Source organism: Pyrus communis, chromosome 15 (genome assembly GCF_963583255.1).
Source record: "Pyrus communis chromosome 15, drPyrComm1.1, whole genome shotgun sequence".
In the NCBI taxonomy this organism is placed as follows: Eukaryota; Viridiplantae; Streptophyta; class Magnoliopsida; order Rosales; family Rosaceae; genus Pyrus; species Pyrus communis.
The window spans coordinates 5,597,337-5,619,344 of NC_084817.1; the positions used below are offsets into that span (position 1 = coordinate 5,597,337).

The 22,008-nt window shown below is 37.8% G+C and overlaps 2 protein-coding genes across 2 annotated transcripts; one reads left to right on the plus strand and one right to left on the minus strand.

Annotated features, from left to right (window-relative positions):
• Positions 1-13,402: 13,402 nt before the first annotated feature.
• On the minus strand, positions 13,403-16,460 carry LOC137716921 (cytochrome P450 81Q32-like). Its single transcript, XM_068456272.1, has 2 exons — positions 15,546-16,460; positions 13,403-14,020 (listed from the first exon to the last, which is right to left on the minus strand). Exons 1-2 carry the CDS (start codon positions 16,458-16,460, stop codon positions 13,403-13,405), a joined length of 1,533 nt encoding a protein of 510 aa, XP_068312373.1.
• Positions 16,461-20,250: 3,790 nt separating this feature from the next.
• LOC137717859 (MFP1 attachment factor 1-like) lies at positions 20,251-20,940 on the plus strand. Its single transcript, XM_068457355.1, has one exon. It carries the CDS (start codon positions 20,298-20,300, stop codon positions 20,772-20,774), a length of 477 nt encoding a protein of 158 aa, XP_068313456.1. The 5' UTR covers positions 20,251-20,297; the 3' UTR covers positions 20,775-20,940.
• Positions 20,941-22,008: the final 1,068 nt, after the last annotated feature.

A 22,008-nucleotide genomic window follows, 5' to 3' on the forward strand; every position in this document is an offset into this window, starting at 1 on the left:
CTGTGAAAAAATTTAAGAAGTTATACATTGAGATATAAACTTGGAATATTTTGGGAGTTTTATTGCTCGCCACCGCAAATTATGGTGTATGTTCATCAGACACATCTGTCACGTGTCTTTACTACCAACTATGGTTATTTTTAATATTAAATGTATATTTTCCGATTTTGAAAAAAAATTAACTAATATTAAGTGAAGGACACATAGAAGATAAAAGTTGTACGGTGAATATACACTATAGTTATAGTGTTGAGCAAAAATGCTCCCAATATGCTATGTTATAACCCCATGTCCCAAAAAATTTGATCCAGATACATAGCCAGTCCTACACCTTGGTTGATACTTAGAGCATTCCCAGTGAGGGGCTCTATATGGAGTTGAAAAAGTGGTGGATATAGCCCATTTTAAAGCTCCGAGGAATCTTTGGGGTTTTATAAAAAAATCTCTCCCAATGAGGGGCTATTTCTTTCGGGCTCTATATGGGACTATATATATTTACTTATGTAGTAATTTGATTATGCGATATATATAATTTTTTTGTTTACTTTTCTTAAGTTGATTTTTGGGCGTGCTATCTTTTTTTTTTTTTTTTTAAATTTATTTGTTATTTTTATTTTTTTTAATGAACCTTTCAACCTGAAAAAGTTCAAATTGTCACAAAGATTTTATCACTTATGAATCGTCCGTTGAATTAGATTCTCTTATCTCAATCTCATCCGTTGAAAAATACAAACCTCCACTTCGCCCTCTGATTTGATTTTCAAGTACAATACAACAATTTACCTAGCACTAATTGGTAAATTAGAAAGATAAAATTGTGAAAAAAATTATTTGAAAATTTCACCCACTAATGCCCATGAACGTTAAATCAATTTGAAATTTTAATTCTTATAGAATTTAAAACAATCATTAATTAGCCAAATTGCAAGAAAAATATGTAAGAAAAAAGAATTAAAGGAGAGTATAAGTGTATTTGCAAGTGAGGAGAGAGTGATGAAATTTTGCACACATGGGTTGCTACGTTTTTTGTGGGATCCATTGTTTTTTTAAAAGCTAGATGTAGCCCAATTTTAAGCTACCCAAGAAAAGAAGCCCAAGTGGTGAATCTAGCCCCATTTTCCAGCTCATTGTTGATGAAATTTCTCACTAAGACTTGAAATGTAGTAGTCTCGTGGAAGATAAAGCCTCCATTGGAGATGCTCTCTTACTGGCTGTGCAGAGAAAAATAGCCATTGGGCCTCCAGTGTGTGAAAGTATGACCTTTTTTCAACTGTAAGTAATAAAAACAACCATTGGGCGTCCAGCTTATTCAGTGCTAAGGCCCTTGTTAGTTATGTAACATCAATGTACTAAAATTGGCCGACTAGGCCATTTGAGATCATCTAAGCACTACGCGATTGATCAGCGTAATGATTAATTTTTTGATTTTTAAAAAATAAGAAAGGAGTTTAAACTCACCTAGTCACCCATCTAGCTTGTCTAGACTAGCTTGATTCCTCTAAGTTGACTTAAGCATGCTAGGTGGGTTTAGACGGTTTGGATGATTTTGTGACTTTTTATTTTATTTTATTTTTTATATCACTTAATTTTTTTTAATTCATTATCTCAATATAATTATGTTTTCTTTTATAATCTTGATTATGTTACCGTTGAGCCGCGATAGCCGGCGTGGCCTTTTGGTTGGATTGAGCTTTATGAACTTTTTACAGTTGGCCAAACTTAAAGTAAGAAGACTTAGGGCTGGTTTGGTATTGTTGTGTTTTGAAAAAACACTGCTTTTGCTGTATTGTGAGAATAAGTAGCTCTGAAATAAAGCAGCAGAGTGTTTGGTTAACTTTTTTCTAAAAGTGCTTTTGGAAAAAAAAAAAAAACAGTATTATAGTATTTGGTAAACTTTTATGTAAAACAACTGTGACTGTGTGAAATGATCAAAAAGAGTATAATATTTGATGTACCATTAATTTAATTTTCTTAACAAATAAAGGTGAATTACTAAATATTTTTTTTTTTTTTCAAAGCACAGCAATACCAAACTAGCCCTTCAATAGCACTTATGAACAAAAATGGTTTCTAAAAAAGCAAAATCCCACACCAAACTGAAACCTATCTTGTTATCCAGCATTTCATACTATGCTCTTTTTTGCTTAACTACTTAGCATAAACACTTCAGTTCAAGGTTCAAATAAAAAACCTCAAATGGGATGTACCTAATGTAACAAAATTAACTTTAATGAATCTCAAGATGCCATGCATCAAGTCACAACGAAGATCACCTTACACATATGGTAGAATCTAAGCATTTGGAAACTTAGCAACACAACATTGTCAAAGAAAATCGAGAATTTCATTAAGAGAAAAGAAAGGGCAAGTCTCAACACAAAACACTACACTCAACATAGAGGTATCATCCTACTCTCCTTCACTGACCACCAGACATCGTCTTGATAATATCTGAATCACCTGAAGATAATACCAAATGACAAAGTTAGCCAAATCAATTTTTCACAGGTCGGCAAACAAATTGCTTAGAATGATACGAAAACTATGGAGTACGTACATCAATGATGCTAAGGCAAGACACCCGGAAGTACTTTCCACATGTTGTACTGAGCACAGCATTGTCAGAAAACATAACAAATGGTAAGCCAGAAGAAAAATACAGGTATAGTAGGCAAACTAATTCTCATTTTATTAAAATAAAATGAATAAAAGTATAAGACTCGGGATTCTGCAACATATATGATCATACTTATGTTATACATGGGAGCACGAAGAAAGACCCAAAATACTAATCACTAAAGGGCATTCCTATTCCATACAGGATACAGAACTAGAAAATAAATATTGGGAAGCCTTACAAGATTTAACTTTAATTATCCTCAATGGTTGCTGCTGCGGTCTCTATGGGTGTTGGAATTGCAACTGAAGGAATGCCGTATGTATGATGGCTTGGGAATAATAGTTAGCATATTGTTCCTAGTGTTGGTGACTACAAGCGGTCTCTGCAATTTAAAGAACTGGACAAGGAGAGGAAAAACACAATGGTTCAGGTGACTACAAGCAGTCTCAACGATGAGCCTTTGCCTGTACATATCAGATGCGGCAAATGGATCACAAAGTATTGAGAATCTCACTCTTGCCTCTTCACAACCTTTCACCCAGTCAACTCAAATGTTGAATTTTGAATGATATCTTCTTTGTATTACCAAGAATGACATGCGGATTACAAGGGTGGAAGATATATTTAAGGAGATGACAGCACCCCTGCTTTTGTTATCAGTGTGCAGCACCCATACTTACAAAATCCTAAACAAATCTCCACTTACAAAATGATGGACTCAAGGAATAAACAATAACACCACTTACAAAATCCTAGCTAGTAAACACAGATAGAATACATAATCGTAGTAAACGATACAGGCACAGATAGTACGGATCTGCATCATTTTTGGATGACTGTCATGATAAAAAATATATATATAAATCGACTAAAGGAACCAAATCTAACCATATTTTTCTACAAATAAACAAAAATAGACAAATAAAATTAGCAGAAATCATGAAAAAAACGAAAAAAAGGATATTAATCAGCCTAAACCAAAAACTGTGAACCAAAAACTCAAACCTAGTACTAATTAAAAAGAATAACATAAATGAAGAATTCAGAAGAAAAAAATATAAAACACGATAGCAGATGGAGTGAGAGAGATAAGATACGAGCACTGATCAGGAGGTTGGAGTTTCAGAAGAGACTGCGAGAGCTTGAAGAAGACGATGAAACGGCATCGTAGAGGGGTGTGCTGAATTGCAAGAGACGAGGGAACGATGCAGGACAAATCAGAAGCAGAGTTCACAAATTAGAAGCAGAGCAAAGCTTTGTCCTTTCTTATATACCTAAACCCTAAGATAAATCAGAAGCAGACCTTCTAAAAAAAATAATAGAGAAGTAATCAATTTTTCTTACTTCTCTCTTAATTTTTCTTGTTTCCTCCACAAACCCTAATTTTTTCCCGATCCTCCATCCCCAATTTTTTTTTCCCGACACCCATACACTCATCCCTTTGATCTCCCCACCCCTCTTTCACTCTCACTCTCCCATCCCCAAATTTAAAAATCCAAACAAATAAATAAGGAAATTTTAAACAAGAGAAGCTTAACAAAGGAAGGACGCCGAGCCGGAGAACGCAACCTGAAGAACAAGAGAGATCACTGGGATTGAAGTTTTCTGGTTCAGGTTTTGCGAGAGGCGTGCTGAAAGTGTAAGGAAAGGAGGGTAATTTTGGGCTTATTGAAAAATTCATTAAAGATTATACTGTTCACCCGTGTCTTTCTATAAGCTAGTCTTTTGAAGCTGCTTTTTGCAACTTCAGGTTTTGGGCTTATTTTCATCCAAAACTTTGAAATAAAGTTGATGTAGAGTGTTTACCAAACACCAAAAACTCTCTCAACTTTTTTTGATACCCACTTTCTTTAAAATCACCTTAATACCAAACCAGGGCTTATTGCAGCTTTGGCCAACTTGGCATAAGGTTCTTCTTTTTCTTAGTTATTTCTTAAATTTCTTAAGATAGGTGACCAAATAAGTGGAATGACTAATATGTGCTGTATCGTTGTGGTACTTCGTGACGAAGTCCATAGTTATGCTGGAGGTTTTGTTTGCAAGATCCTGCACGTCAACCCAAGAGCGATAGAGTTCTTCGCTGCTAGGGAGGGGTGTGGTAGGCGTTGGAGAAATAGAGGTTTCATGTGATGCTTGAAAGTGATGTCCTCTATGTTGTTAACTCGATTGGCAGCCTGCGTGGTGATAATTCCACGTCTGGTTTAATGGCCGCTGACATAAGGATTGGCTTACACAGTTTAGTTGCTTCTTGTGTTTATCATGTTCCCCGAAACATCAATAAGGATTGGCCCACGCCAGGTTTTGTTTCTTGTTAGTTCGAGGAACCTCCTGATTTTATTCAAGACACTCTCTTAGACGATTGTATGCCCCCTTAATTTCTAATAAATTCCGTATTGTTTCTCTTAAAAAGAAATAGAATGACTATCAAAAGTGGAAACTGGAAATACTTGTTAGGTTTAAAAGGCTAAAAATACAATCTAGTCTAAAAAAGGGTTCTTTGTCCCTAAGATGAAATTGTGATCACATATATATGATTCAAGATTTGTACCACAAACTTACAATGACTTCGTCCTTACAATAGTAGTACTCTTTAAATCCTAAAAGACAAATGATTTTTACATACCTTTTTTGTCTTTTACACACTTGTTTATTTATGTTCATTATTTCTTGTTATGTATCCAATATAAAGGTTACAAGAAAAGAAAAGAGTACGTAGGAAAAGAAAAATGGCTCGACAAAATTAGTCGTCGTGATAAAAAGATCAAACACATGTTATGTGACTACTTTGAAATAGAGTAGAGATTGTAGAAACTCATAGTTATGTAAGAGAAAGTTTAGAGGCAGAGAGAGAAAGAATTGTAGTGAGAGAGGGAATTGTAGAGAAAGAAGTTGTTGCACAAAATGATTTCATTATATCTCAACAAAATGTGTACACACCCATATCTAAATAGGTACAATCAGTTATATCCCCAACTATTCTAACCAACACTGTCATAGCTTAGCTAAGCAAAGTTTAATCAGGTACATTATCATTTGATGGTCCTATTATATCCTTAACACACCTCTCAAGCTAAAGTTAGGAGATCTAACTGAAAGCTTAGAAGTTAACTCTGCAAATCGATCAGACGACAAAGACATAGTAAAAATATTTGTAAGTTGAAGAGGAGAAGCAAAATGATGCACACTGACTTTGCCACAGAGAACATTTTCTCTGATATAATGATAATCAATCTCCATATGCTTAGTCCAAGCATGGAAGACAAGATCGAAAGCCAGAGCAATTGCACTTTTATTATCACAGAAGATTCCAGGAGTCTTGAGAATGGAAAAGGAAATATCCTGTAAGATTTTACAAACCCAACTAAGTTTTGCAGCTGTATTGGCAAGAAAGCGATACTCAGCCTCAGTGGAGGACCTGGTAATAGTGCATTGCTTCTTTGCACTCTAGGATATGAGATTAGGCCCAATGAATACAAAATAGCCACTAGTTGATCGTCTGTCCACATGGCATCTTGCCCAATCCGTATCAGACCACGCAGTGAGGCATTGAGACCCTTTGGTAAACCATAGACCTGCATCAATGGTACCCTTCAAATATCGAAGTATTTGCTTCACTGCCTGCAAGTGAATGATCCTAGGAGCATGCATATACTGACAGACTTGATTCACAGCAAATACCAAGTAAGGTCGTGTCTAAGTTAGATACTGTAAAGTCCCAACAGTTAATCGATAAAATGTAAGATCTGAGGGAAGAGTGACTGAGTGATCCAATTTTGCAGAACCAACAGGAGTAGAGCAAGGCTTGACACCAAGCATATCTGTTTTCTTTAACAAATTAAGTGCATACTTGGACTGATTTAGAAATAACCCTTTCGCATACCTGTGAACTTCAATACCCAGAAAGTTGTGAATATCACCCAAATCCTTCACAGGAAACAGAGTTTGTAACTGAGCAATAACAGATTGACATATACTAAGATGAAAGTGATGATAGAATCCTTTTTGACAAACAAACTAGTGTCAGAGTAGGAAGGTAAGATTCCTAACAACAGAACCAGGCCCTAGAAGCTTGTCTTAAACCAAAGAGGAACCTGTTAAGCTTGCAGACATGTTGTGGTTTGGTTGAATCAACAAAACCTGGTGGCTGAATCATATAAACATCATCCTTTAAAGTACTATGCAAGAAGGCATTACTGACATCAAGTTGATGGACAAACCAATCATATGAAATAGTAATGGATAATAGAATTCGTATCGTTGTTGGCTTTGCAACATGATTGAAAGTCAAGTCCCTCTTGCTGATGAAACCCTTTTGCCACTAAACAGGCATTATATCGTTCTATGGAGCCATCAAGCCTATGTTTGACTCTAAACACCCATTTACAGCCAACCAAGTTTAAACTCAGATGAAAATGAACTAAATCTCAAGTACCAGTAGACTGCAAAGCTTGGAATTCTTCCTTTATGGCTGCCATCCAGTTGGGATTCTTTGAGGCTTGCAGAAATGTTGTAGGTGTTAGAGGAAGACAAGCAATGGAATCAATAGAAGCTGGAAAAAAATGTTTTGTGGCAGTGAAGACCTTTGGTTTGTGAATGCCAGCCTTAGCTCTTGTAATCATGGGGTGAGAGTCAATAGGCACATGGGCATGTGCTGAAAGTATTGTAGATTGTGGGATGCTTAAAGAAGTAGATAAGGGAGATGTAGAACTATCAGGTGTTGTAGAGACCTGATTCTGTGATGAACTACTTTGGCTGACAGACTGAGAGTAACTTGTTGCAGAATGAATTGGAATGGTGACAGTAATGGGGGGAGAACTTGAAGATGGGGCAACTGGAGGGGAGTCAAAAACTGAAAACATGCCAATCTTAAAAGGAAACAGCTGCTCATCAAATGTAACATGCCGGGGGACATAAACCCTATTAGTCATAGGATCAAAACATCTGTAACCACTATGATTGAGACTATACCCCATCAAAATACATAGCTTACTATTTACTTTAAGCTTATGAGAGGAGTAAGGGTGCAACCAGGGATAACAAGCACAACTAAAGGCTTTAAGAGTATGATATCTTGGAGGAGCTTTGAAAAGTTGTTCCCATGGACTAATAAAAGAGGATTGATGATGCAATCTATTGATGAGATAGATAGCTGTTTGAAAGGCCTTGACCCAAAACTTGGTTGCTAACCCACTTTGAGAAAGAAGAGTCCTACCCATTTCAACAATATGCCTATGTTTCCTCTCTACACACCCATTTTGTTCAGGGGTATAAGGACAACTTAGTTGATGGGTTATGCCTTGCTCATTAAGAAAGTTCTGAAAATTCTTGCTTAAAAACTCGTCCCCTGAATCTGACCTTAGACATTGTATCTTACAATAAAAAAGGTTTGAACTTTGAGAACAAAAGTCTTGAAAACTGGGTAGACATCATATTTATAAACCATAGGATATAACCAGTTGTAGTTAGTATAGTCGTTTACCAGAATGAGGTAGTATTTGTAGCCAGTACATGAAGCAATAGGAGAAAGGCCCCAAACATCAGTGTGTAGTAAATGAAAGGGCTTAGTAGAAGTACAAGGCAAAGTAGAAAATGGTAACATACCCTAATTTACACTCAGTACAAATAGAACCTGTATTGATAGAACCAATAATAGGAAGTGGGTTTTTATTGACAATAGTATGCAATACTATACTCGATGGATGGCTGAGTCTTCTATGCCACAAATGAATATATGTCTTAGTTATCATCAATGCCTAAGGAGAGAGTGCAATTCCAGAGGTACCATTAGATGCATCCTAGTAGAAAGGGTATAAACCACCTTCACATGGGCCCTGGAAGAGCATCCTCCCAGTTCTTAGGTCCTTTATATAGAATCCAAATGGGTCAAATGTCAGAGAAGCCCAATTATCATAGACAAACTTGTAAACTGATAACAAGTTATGTGATGCTTTGGGAACTAATATCACACCATTGAGGCGAAATGTAGCATTTTTAGTACGAATTAAAGCAGATCCAGTATGAAAAATGCACAAACCTTTGCCATTGCCATCAAAGAGTTGATCACTGCCAGTGTAAGAAATGGCAGAGTTAAGAGAAGTTGGATCAGGCGTCACATGATGAGAGGCACCACTGTTAGTTAACCAATAGGTCGGTGAAGGAGAAGTAGTGGCAGTCATGCCAGTGGGAGGCCCAACATGTGATCGTTGAGATGCAAACTGAGAAAGTTTCTCGCGATTGAGAGCTTCATGGCCATACTTGAGGCATAATTGACATTGAAGAGATCTTCTAGAATTATAATTGTTGGAGTTTTGACCAGAAAATGTGGATCTTGAAGAAGGAATAAGACCAGGAATACCTTCTGAGTTGTTGTCGTTGTTGTGATTATCTCCAAAGTTCTGATTTTGATTGTATCGATTTTGATTTTGAAATCGTCCACGAATGTTGCCTCTGTAATTATGAAAACTAGAGGAGCCTTGCTGAGCCGTGTAGGCATGAAACAATGTAGAGGAGGAGGAAAAATATGATATGGTCTTGCGTTTTTGAAGAGAAATTTCTTGACTAGGAAGTAATTCGTGTAGTTCATCAGGATTGACAGGCTCAGTTCTTGTTTCAATCGAATCAACAAAGGACTCATACTCTTCTGAGAGACCAGAAATTATGTAGGCAACAAGATCGGATTCAGAGATCGGTTCCCTAACCACATCAAGTTTATCAGAAATTTCCTTAAGAGAATTGAGATAATCAATCATCGAAGAGTCGCCTTTCTGGATAGTTTGAATCTTTGAGCGTAGGCAGTGAATGTGAGTACGAGAAGCACCAGAGAAGTGGCGCTCCATAGATTGCCAGAGAGATCTCGAATCATCCATGCCAACCGTTAATGGAAGAAGATCTTCAGATAGTGTCGAATTAATCCAAATCATCAGGATTTGATCTCTTTCGCACCAAGTCTCATATGCTGAATTTGGAACTCGAGATACAGGAGAATCAGTCACAAATTGAGGAGGACACAGATCGGTGCCATTAACAAGCCCTAAAAGCTTGAATCGTTTCAGAACCGGAAGGAAAAGACTACACCAGGTGATGTAGTTGTGATGATTGAGTTTCGTCACCACCATACCAATGATATTCTAAACTGTAATCGAAGAGAGGGATTGAATCGACGAATTTGTGACCTCGCCATGAGAGCCAGGATGAGCCGCCGGAGAAGAGGAGTTTGCAGAGTTCGTAGTAGTCACCATTAAAAAATCAAGATTTGAGAAGAGAAAAGAAGAAATTGAGAGGATTAGAGAAGAAATTGAGAAAATTAGGGCTAATGAGACCTGTTTGGAGAACAAGAAAGAGTGAGAAAATTCAAGAAAATGTAAGCGGGGGATCGAAGTCGGTGGACTATGGTGAAGATACCATGTAGAAACTCATAGTTCTGTAAGAGAAAGGTTAGAGGCAGAGACAAATAATTGTAGAAAGAGAGGGAATTGTTGAGAGGGAAGTTGTTGTACAAAATGATTTCATTATATCTCAACAGAATGGGTACCCACCCATCTATAAATAGGTACAATCAGTTTTATCCCTAACTCTAGCCAACCTAACTGTCATAGCTTAACAGCTAAGTAAAGTTTAATCAGGTACATTATCATTTGATGGTCCTATTATATCCTTAACAGAGATGCCTCCTTTGAGTTCTGCACTATTAGGATTTTCTGCTGCATATCTCTCAACACAAAAAGACTAAACAAAATCTATCTAAACTCTTGCTTCCAAGTCCGTCCAAGATTTTCAGGACGTACGCTTTCCATGCATGAAATTACCAGTCAGGGTAGCGTATCAGTCGTCAGAGAAAGCAGCTTGGATCTTTGAACAAATGGATGCCGTATGTCTTGGCAATTCATCGCGAACGAAGGGAAAGGAATGCTCAAATAAAGCAGGAAAACAAAGAAAGATTCAAAACTTTGGAAAGAGACTCACGCATGATTTGACCACTCAAATTAATCGATCGTCTACTTTAAGCAAATAATTAAGAATTATATTGTATGTCTCCTTCTTAAATAACAAAGAAAAGGAGAAAAAGCAAGAGATATTCGTATGGCAACCTTTTGCATGAAGGAAGAAAGCCCTTGGATGTATATGATGATTTCACCCTTTCCGATGTTCTAAAAAGCAACACATAGATTTCCAGGCCAATATCCAAACCCGACAACCACAACCCCTCCAAACAACTAGCTAGCACAAGAGCCAACTTTTCTATACTCTATTTTTGGGTTCCTCGCTTTCGTCCTTCAAACTTTTATTCCTCATGGTTTGGTCCATGAACTTTCGCAATTGTGTTTACCGAGGACAATTGCTCACAATCTATTACAAAAGTTGACAAAACAATCACGCTGCGTATCAAAAGAAATAAAAGAAGTCGTTTGTTGGAAGATTTTTAGATCGAGGTGAACTTGAGTTTCGAAATATCTCGAAAGAATTAGGTTGTCTTAAGAAATACCCTGATTATATCAACGACCTAGACCAATGGATTTGGTCGTTGGAGCCATTTAGTGTTTTGCTACATATCTACTCTGTCATTGTGAAGTTGTCATTCATTTTGGTCGATGCAATGTGCAATTTCGCCTAAAACACTAGCCAGCCCGCATTCAAGGCCTAGCCACAAGATTGTTGTCAACTTCTATAACAAATGTCACTATTCTCCTTATCATATACACTTTTTGAAAGTTTGTGGACCAACTTGAGATGGAAAATAATTTAGGAACCAAAGCGAAACCATTCCAAAATTAAGGAACACAACTGCAATTAATCCTTAGTTTAATAACACACAAACATAAAAAACCCTTATTTGTTTAATTCTGGGTTGGAGTGGAGTGAGATGCATGAGTGCCTTGTTTAAGGGGACTGGAAAGCCTGGGAGGGTTCTGACCAGAAAAAGAAAGCTAGGAAAAGTTCTCGTGAAACACAAAGAATATTATACAAAAGAAAAAGAAAAGCAAACAAAAATGAGTTCTCGTGGGAAGTGTCCCTTGTTTGCAGGGTATACTCAATTGCACCACATCACCTTTTATTTTCCTCTCTCTCTCTCTCTAAACTTCCAAACAAAGCCATGTAGCTTTTCCACACTCTGCCTTTTTAAAACTCCCTCTTCAGACCCCTCCTTTTTTCATCTTTCTTCTCTTAAACCTGAAAGTTGAAACCCCCCACAAGTCTCAGTTATGCAATTTCAGCAGTTCATCGTAATAATCTTGGTCTTTCTCACAATGCTGGCCTCCGGGGACAAGGAAAGCACAATGCAACTTGATGTGCAGAAGCTGAACTACTCGTCGCAATCACCGAATAAGCTAGCAGGGGAACAAGAGAATAATAAGCAGCAGCCGCCGCAGCAGAAGCATCGTTTGAATCCAAAGCACTCATTTGAGGTCTTCTTTTCAAGCAAGAGGAGAGTTCCTAACGCTTCAGACCCTCTCCATAATCGTTGAGGAATTAACGTCAAGAAACAAAAAAATTAAGGCGTAAGCAAGCACTCATTTTGTCAACTTTCATCAGGCTTCATTGGTAAATGGCTTTTTTAATTTCATAGCAAACGTGAGTTGGAACAGTTGGCTAGGTTAGTATGTCCTCCTCTTCAATCTATTTTGTTGTTTCGTATACGAAATCAATGTGTAAATTGAACTTGTTTATTATTATTATTATTATTATTATAAAGCCCCCTAGGGCCCCTACCCCTCTAGAAAAGAAGCCTGAAGTGAACCTGAAAATGCCTGTTGCTTTTGTAGATTGTCCATTTCCAGTCCTTTCCACTTCTCCAGTTTTAGGTCTTTTTCAGGATTTGCAATGTACCATTGAGAGATGAATTGTTATATGTAGTATGTAGCGTGATATTTTCTTAGTAGCCACGATTTTGGTGGCAATGCATTTGTTTGCTACTTATATGTGTCTTCTTAATGGGGCTTCTAAATACATATCTTCAGCAATAACATGAATATATTATAATTGTGACGTTTTATTTTAATAATATAAACTCACGTAGACAGTTATCTTTGTCGGAAATAATTGTATTAGTAAATCTTAAGAAAAATTTACATAAAGATGATGGGATGGTTTTAGGATTATCCTGTATGCTGTTGGCGTTGGCAGTTGCCATGGAATTCTTGCATTGAGAAGCAAAATCGAAAATTGTCTTTTGACCGTTGAAATCTGTACGGAAAAGATATGGTTTTTTTAGCTTAAATAATTTCTGAAATTAACATAATTTTTTATTTTGGTATCTGAGAGTTAAAATTAATAGAATTGATGCTTGAGTTTGTTAACTATCAATTATTTTGATTATTTCGTGAAAAATCTTCATCAAATAAAAATAAAATGACAAAAATATCCTCAAATTTGTCAAATCATTTTGGTCAATTGATTATTAAATTAAAGGTATTTTTCTGATTTAGTTTTTATTTAACTAAAAATTTTCACGGAATGATCAAATTGATGGTAAACAATGCCAAAAGATAATTAAGCCACCGTTTTGTCCTAACTATTATTAAGCCCGACTCTTCTTGGACTATCGGATTGTTTACTATCATTTGAATCTTTTAAGTATTACTCTTTTTAATAATATCAATTGAAGTGTTTTTTTACTAACATTAACAGTTATACGAAAAATTCAGTTAAACTAGTTTTTGATAGATTTAACTATAAGAACCATAACTTTGAACTTGATTACAATCAAACCATACATAATGATTACTACCAAGCAAAGGGAATAATGTAGCAGTAGTATTGTGCTTTGGACTTTATGGTCGAATTTTAAATGGAAGATAGCATGATTGGGCGTGGCTTGCAAATAGCCTCCAAGGGCTTGACCCTTGGCATGGTAAGCCCCAAACCCTCACTCATATCCACCTCCTCTTCACCAATCCTCTCCCACTCAAACGACTGAACCAAGCTTCCCAGCGCCAACCCAACAAACCTGTTCGCGAGGCTGGCCCCAGGACACCGTCGCCTTCCAGCCCCAAATGGAATCAGCTTATACCCTTCGGACCCCTCACCACTCCACCCTTCAAACCTCTCCGGCTTAAACTTTTCGGGGTCCTCCCATATCTCAGGGTTCCTGTGGATAGCCCACGCATTGATCACGAGCATTGTGTGACACGGCACGTCGAATCCCCCTACCACACAGTCCTCTGAGTTTTCATGAGGCACTAGAATTGGAAATGAAGGGTACAAACGATACGTTTCGTTGATTACATTTTGCAAGTAGTTCAGTTTCGGCAAGTCTTGCTCTTCCAACAGACGATGATCAGATCCAGTCTTGGTATCTATCTCGGCTCTTAATTTCGCCATTGCACCTGGATGGTTTAGCAATAGTGCCATTGCCCATTCTAGGGTTGTTGCTGTTGTGTCTGTCCCAGCGACCAGCAACACCTACAATTAGTATTGATTAGTCGAAATTATAATGCCGTTATTGTGTCTACTGTGCACACCTGTGATGTGACTTGGTCGTATGTAACGTGATCATGCTTACTCGAAGTACAAACATGTGCTTATGTGACCATTAGATGAAAGATACATACAAGCAGATGTGCACCTGGTAACGCATAATCACTCAACTATTTGATCAATACATCTACATACATCAAGTACTTGTGGAACGCATGACAGAGATTTTGTTTTTACCATCTGAAATTGGACGCGACTAATGGTAAGGCCTATAGGGATGCAACTCTGGCTTGAACAATCAATCGAACCCTAACTTACTTTTACAATTCGAGTTCATCAAGTTGGAAAAATATAAACTCAATAGTAGAAGATACGCTAAGTGACTGATTCAGGATTCGAACCTTAGGAAGTTTTGATGTTAAAATACAAATTTTTTAGGTAAAAACAAAATGCAAAGCGTTTCAGTATATTCATTGAGCATTTCGTCGAACACTTGGTGAGCTTGTTGTCGTCAACCAAACCAGGTTGAACACTTGTCAACATATATCGACATATGTCAAAACAATCCGATCAGTGATATCGAGAGAATTTGTCGATTGCTATCGATGTAATTTGTCGAGATATGCCTAACAGACATTTCATTAAACACTTGATAGACACAAAAGAAACTCATGCCCAAACATTCCAAGGGTCCTAAAAAAACTTTTAGATGTATATTTTCCATAAACCGAATAATTGTGGGACCACCTTGGTCCCAATGTACATGCGTGCCTAGGTACATTACAATAAACTTGAATTCAAATTGATGCGACCTAAGTTGCAGCTTACCTAAATACTGGAGAACTATATTTTTGTAGTATTTTCTACTGTTAAACTGAAAAAAATTACATTTTTGATTTCGACGAGTTTAACAGTGGCGTAACCACATGAAGACTAAGGAAGTTCAGGACCCATCCTGAAATTTAAACTTATAGTAATTGTCTACTGATTATTGTCCATCCTGGAATCTATACCTCTTGGAGGTATCTTCAGTCCTGTGGTCAACACCTGGTGATGGAAAACTACCTTTTGATATTTTAAACCCCCACCTAAAATAAAGTTTACCATATATAAACCCTTCTGATTTCTTTTAAACCTTTTATTTTTTTGTTCGTTCATATAAAACAAGGTATAGACATTCGGGAGGAAGATTCAATAATATGAAAAGAGAAATCTCATAATAATAGTTTGAGCTAATTATAACGTTATTATCAATGTTGTGTAAAATATTAACACAAATTCTATTTATTATAACTTCTCTCAATACTAATTTTTTCATAGAAATTTTAAAGCTCCGTCACTTTTATTTGATTAAAATTTGTCATGATATTACTAAAAAAAAATTCTAATTTCCCCTTTGGCATGAATTTTTGACTCGGCACTGGAGTTTGATACCAAATTACGAATGAATCATGTCTTGAGCCTAAATTCTCTTTGTGTAACAAAAAAGTTGCAGGATTAAGAAATTTACCAAAATGATTCCCTTGACGATTTCGTCGGTATATAAGTGGGGATCTGTTTGTTGCAACGCCAAAAAGTTGTCGATCATCAACTTCTTCAACTCTTCGCCGTTCGTTTCAAAACCCGCCGCCAAAATCCCACGGCGCTCCACAATCAAACTCTGCAAGAAGCCGTCCATCTTTTTCATCAGCCTCACCATCTTCTTCTCCAAACCCGTCGCATCCAACCACTGCAAAACCGGCAAAAAATCTCCCAAATTCGTCGCCGCCGATAGGTGCACGGCCTCCCTCATAACCTCCCGGAAATTCTTTGCCTCCTCGTCGTCTGCCACGTCTTCGCCGAGGTACCGCTTCTCCACCACCGTCATCGTCATCACGTTGAACGCAAGCTCCGTAAATTTGGACTTGAGCTCGACCTTTGATTTCTTCATGATCTGGTTCAGTAAGAGACGGACTTCTCCTCGCCGGACGGTTGAAAACGCGGCGAGGCGGGAGGAGGAGAAGAACTCGAGAGTCATGACGTGGCGGAGGTTACGCCAGTGGTCGCCGTAGGATGCCGCCGCGACGGTTGTGAAGTTGTAGTGGAAGTGTTTTCCGGCAAGCAGGCTTGGGCGGTTGGCGAAGGCAACGTCGTGCTTGGTGTAGCATTCTTCAGCGGCGGAAGGGGAGGAGACTAGGAGGACTGCCCGCGAACCCCATTTGAGGAGGAGTATTTTTCCCAACTTTGAAGAAAGGGAGTGGAGGGTTCGGTGGACTGGATGTTTTAGAAGGTGAAGGTGGCCGATGATTGGAAAAGATGGCGGGGATGGGGGCAGACTCGTAAATTTGTGTTTTGGTTTAAATTTGGCGAGGAAGCTGAGGAAGATGATGATGAGACCTGTAGTAGCGTACCAGAAGAATGGTGATTGTTCTTCCATTTTTTTCATTGTTTGATTTTTTTTTTATTTTTTATTTTTAATTTATGTAAATGTGGAGTTTTATAAATTTCAAGTGTTCTTGGCGGATTTGTTTTTATACTTTTAATATAACTTTTACTGCATAATTTTTATAAATATTTTGGCAATTGGTAAGCAAGAATCGATAAAACAGAGAGGAAAATAATGTAGGAGTAAAAATTTGGAGTACAAGAGATACGAGGATGAAGTTGACAGAGAGTTTCATGGTGGGGAGTGTAAGATACGAGGATTAAAATTTCGAGTGTAAGATACGAGAAGGAATGTGGTTGCCGACTAGTTTGTCTTCTTCAATTCTAATTTGGCATGATTCTTCTCCATTGGCGGTATGTGTTTTTTAACGTTCAAATTTTGTTGGTTTGTTTGATTTTTGATTTTCAAATGACTAGATATAATTTCATTTTTGTATGAAATTGGTGTATGTGTGCAGTGAAATATAAAGTAAATAAGACATAATATTTATGAGGTTCGGCAAGTGTGCTTACGTCCTCGTCCTTGGGGGAATACTAATACTTTTTTTCTTTATTTGAAATAATATGCATACAAAATAACTCTCATTATTTTCTCTCTAGCCTGACTCACTGATATTTTCTTTTGTATACATCTTCTTTCTTTTCTCTTTTTCTTCATTTCCTCTGTATGTTTCTCCTCTCTTTGTTCTTCAATCTTTTATAGGCAAAATGTCTACCAAACCCTATCAAACTTTTCAAACCTACCAAAGATTTTGTTTTTGACAATAAAGTAGTCATATTTAATTGCTTAATTATTACAACGGACATTCACATCTTCATTTACAATAATTTCTGATTAAATAAAAATTGTCTCATACCTTATTTAAAAACCAAAATTCATTGTGGAGACAAATTAGACGGAGAGCCATTGTGGAGCATTAAGGTTCACGGCAACGAAATCAGGCCCAAGTAATTCATCACCACTAATTGAGCCCGTTAAGTATTTACATGAATAATGACTGAAAGTGTTGTTTGATTATCAGAAATGTTGTTAAGTGCATTTTAAAATAAAATTTAGAAGATAAAAGCTAAGACGATTTTTTTAAAAGTGAAACTCTCTATGAATTCTTTGACACCTCATATTTGGCACAACGTTTTATAATGTTGGCACATAAATTAAGTTAAACTATGAGGTGGCAGAAAGTCCATAGAGAGTCCCATTTTAAGAGAGTCCCATTTTAAGAGAATCCTCTTAGCATTTCTCATTTTAGAACTGCTTGCACATGTTGGTGCTTCTTCAAGTGTTTTAAATTAAAAGTTCAACATATTTATATTAAAATCACCCTCTCAAAATCACGTATTCGTTTAAGTGTATTTTAACAAAGCAATCCCAAAAAGGCTCTAAACTTTGTATGAAGTGAAGCCCTTGGAGGCCATTTGCAAACCACGCCAAAGTCATGCCATCTTCCCTGTAAAAAACAAAAGTAAATTCGAAACTTTGGTTTGAAGTTTGAATCATATTGTCTTAAGAAAAATATATTTGCCGATCTTTTAGCATGAAAAAAGGACCGATCAATTTTCACTTCTATATTTTTAAGGTACAATTTTAGCACTTAGGACCTCCTTCTATTTTGTAAAGTTTTAACTTGTTATTGACCTTTTTAATCTGTCAAAATGTGTTTATTTCGGCATATGACAAATTGAGAGTTATTACTGTTGCGTCTAATCTTCCGTTATATGTGGGATCTACTTTGAGGCTGACATCTAAGCCACACTTGCACTCATTAAATCAAACTATACCATTGGTTGCCGTTTTGGGACATAATGCATCGATTTAGGATAGTCAAAAAATCATGATGAGTTATTTTTGTCCTCGTGGTGCAAATGTGGTTACACGTTTGCTCATAAACATGTTATAGACTTCCAACGTCGTCATTTTAATAAAGAATCAGATGATTAAAATTGAAAGTACAAATTGGTACGATATAAAAAATATGAAAAATTGAGATTTTGTGATCTCATTTTGAAAATAATCGCAAAGCCGAAAATTGTACAACGTATTAGCCCAAACTATTTGGTAAATGTGTAAACATAAGCGGCCGCTTCATTCGAAGGGCCTAATTCAAACCAAAGGCCCAAACCTAACCAACCAAACCCAGCAACCAATAAAATTGATTCCCATTCTGCCATGCCCAAACCCACCTCCCCTAAGGAATTGAATTCCTCCAAAAGTGGGAATCCAATTCCTCTTTTTACCTGGGGCCCGCATCACTGTTCATTCCTGTTGGGATGGTAAACGGAAGGTTGATCCGGAATTGGAATCATTCCCACTCAACTCATTCCGATTCCGTGTACATAAACACGCGCCTAAGGTAATCCATCCTTTTAAGCTTCCAATCTTCGCCTATATATAACTTTAAGGATAAATCTTTGTTTACTACGTTCATATTTCGTGGTTTTTAATATTTAGTATATCAAATTTTTTTCGTTTCAAAATCATACTTTAAGTGTAAATTTTGGGACAGTCTCATACATCCGTTAGTCAAACTGTTAAGTCTCCCGTTAATTATGACGTGATGCTCATGTGAATAATGATTGGACGCTACATGTCATCTATGTGGAAATTAAAAATAAATTATTTATAAAATAAATAAATAAATATAATAAACAAATTATATATACAAAATAATAATTTAGAAAAGAAAAAAAAAACTTCATCTTCAGCAAATCCCACCCGTACCCACCCCTAATTTTTTAACTTCAAATTTTGAAAGTAAGACAATCAAGCCGCTGCCGGCTGAGGAAATGGTGGAAAGAGAAGAAGCCAAACGATAAATAACAAGCTTTATGGGATTTGAGTCTCCAGGAGCAAAGGAAAAGTAGAAGAGAGAGAGAGAGAGAAAGAAGTATAAATCGACATCACCATTTGTGACTACCTGCGCCCACCCTCCCATCACCTACCTCTTCGTCTTCCCTAAATCCCACCCGTGCCTACCCTCCCACCCCAGTCGTCACCGGATACCCTCAATGTTCATGTGCCTTTCAGCTCGTGACTAGCAACGATTTGCATCCTTTACAACTCCTGGATCTGCCTCTGAATCTCTGCCTGAGACATCATCAGTTCTCTGGTATGGCGATCCCCAGGAAATCGGGGTTTGTCTGTGAGGCAGTGACAGGAGCCGTCAGAGAGGATCCATTAGGAGACCCGATCTGAATCGAAGTCGTGACCGGAGCCGTCAAAGAGGATCCATTAGCGTCGTTATGGGTGTCGCAGAGGGAGCTGAGTGGGGTTGGTTGGGGGTGTCGCAGTCGATTTCGTAGGAGTGATGCGAGGAGTCGCGGGAGTCCGGGTAGGAGTGGTGCGAGAGAAAGAGTGTTAGGGGGGCGGGAGAATGGGGGGGTGATGGGAGGGTGGGAAGGTGGGTACAGGTAGGATTTGGGGAAGATGAAGGTTTTTTTTTTATATTTATTTTATTTTATTAATTAATTAATTTATTTTTAATTTCCACGACACATGGCGTCCAGTTATTGTTCAAATGGGCGCCATGTCATAGTTAATAGGAGACTTAACAATTTGACTAACGGATGTACGAGACTGTTCCAAAATTTACACTCTAGGTACGACTCTGAGACGAAAAAAACTTGATGTACTAAATGTTGAAAACCACGAAACATGAGAGTAATAAAGAGATTTACCCTAACTTTAATTCTCTCCCACATTTGAATTCAATTCACCAACAATTCTGGACTGAAAAAAAAAAAAAAAAAAAAACCAACAATTTATTTACTCTCTCATTTTCTCTTTATATTTATTTTTGAATTTTAGCGTTAGTATTTACCTCCACAAATCCTCATCGAAATGTCGGACTTCGAGAGCACCGCCGCAGCAGCGCCTCAAGACCAAATCTCCCAACAGCATCGCCACCACGACGCACCAGCTCACAAAGGGAAGCCCAGCCTCCTTACCTCCTTCAGCATATGGCCGCCGACCCAGCGCACCCGCGACGCCGTCGTCAACCGCCTCATCGAGACCCTCACTACGCCCTCCCCTCTCTCGAAGCGCTACGGCACCATGGCCGCCAACGAGGCCTCCACCACCGCCCGCCTCATCGAGGACGACGCCTTCGCTGCCGCCGGTGGCTCCGCCGCGACCGAGGAAGACGGGATTCAGATCCTGCAGGTTTACTCCAAGGAGATCAGCAAGCGCATGCTTGACACCGTCAAGTCCAGGATCGCCGCTGCTGAAAACGGTGCGGCGGAGTCCGTGACTGCGAGCTCTGTGGTGGACTCCACTGCTGCTGCCGCCGGTGAGGATGTTAAGGAGGAAGAGTACTGATCTCTACATGTGTGTTAGGTCACTTTTAGCTTCGTATTAGGGCTTTCAAATCGAGATCTATTTCGTATTAATCATGGATTTCTTGTGATGCCTATATACTTAAAGACCTCCTTCAAATTTAAATTATTAGGTAATTTCGCAATCTTGAATTTTCTGGGTTTCTGTTAAGAGTATTGATCTACTGATTCGTGATCTGCTTTATTCGGAGATGTTTGTGCTGAAGGTCTTATACTCAAGTGGGTGCATTTGGAAAAGCACGGGGAATCAGCGTCCTTCTGCAGTGGCTTCCTTGATGTGTGGACTGTTACACTCAAACGGAGACATTCGTCAAACCAGATGTAGATAATATTGCATATTTTTATTGTTCTCCGGAATGTGCTGTGTAGGTTGTGGATTTGGTGCCTCTGTCTGTGCGATATCCGTCCGCTAAAAAGTCGAGATGGTTTAAGGTGGGCAGTAACCGAGAAAAAAATATATTACAAGAATTATCAAAGACGAAGAATATGATGCAGATCCAACTACTTTCATCCATTTATGACACTTTTTAATATATCTATCATGATAATATGGTGGAGGCTTATTAATAATTACTTTCGAATTGGCACAGGTTACTTTCCTGTGTTGTCTACATTGTTGGTTGTTTGGTTATTCTATTGTCTCTCCACAAGGGAGGCTGTACCCGCGGAGTTATGCGTGTGGCTACAATATGCTCCTCCTCTTGCTGTTCGTCCTCCTAAGACTGGTCATGACCAAAAAAATGGAAAAGTTGCACACGTCATGTCAAATAAAGAGTTGAGGCTAAATAGATATCTTTTAAGAATTAGCTATACAAAATATGGAGACACATAGAAGTTATCTAACTGATGATTTAATTAGACTAAAGCCATCATTGGTTTGACAACTTATGTGTCCTGTGTCTCCACTTTTTGTATTCAGCTAATTCTTGAAAGATATCCATTTAATCTCAAATCTTTGTTTACCATGACGTGTGCAACTTTTCCATTTCACTCATGATCAACCTTAAAAGGACGAACAACGAGAGAAGCACACTATAGCTAAGTTGAAGCCACGTCCATAAATTCCACTCTCTGGCATACAACCTCCTTGTAAAGAGTCAATAGGCTAACCAAACAACAAATAGGATAGACTACACAGAGAAGGTAACCTGTGGCAATTCAAAATTCATTATTAATAGCCACACCATATTATTATCATAGACACATTGCAGAGCGCC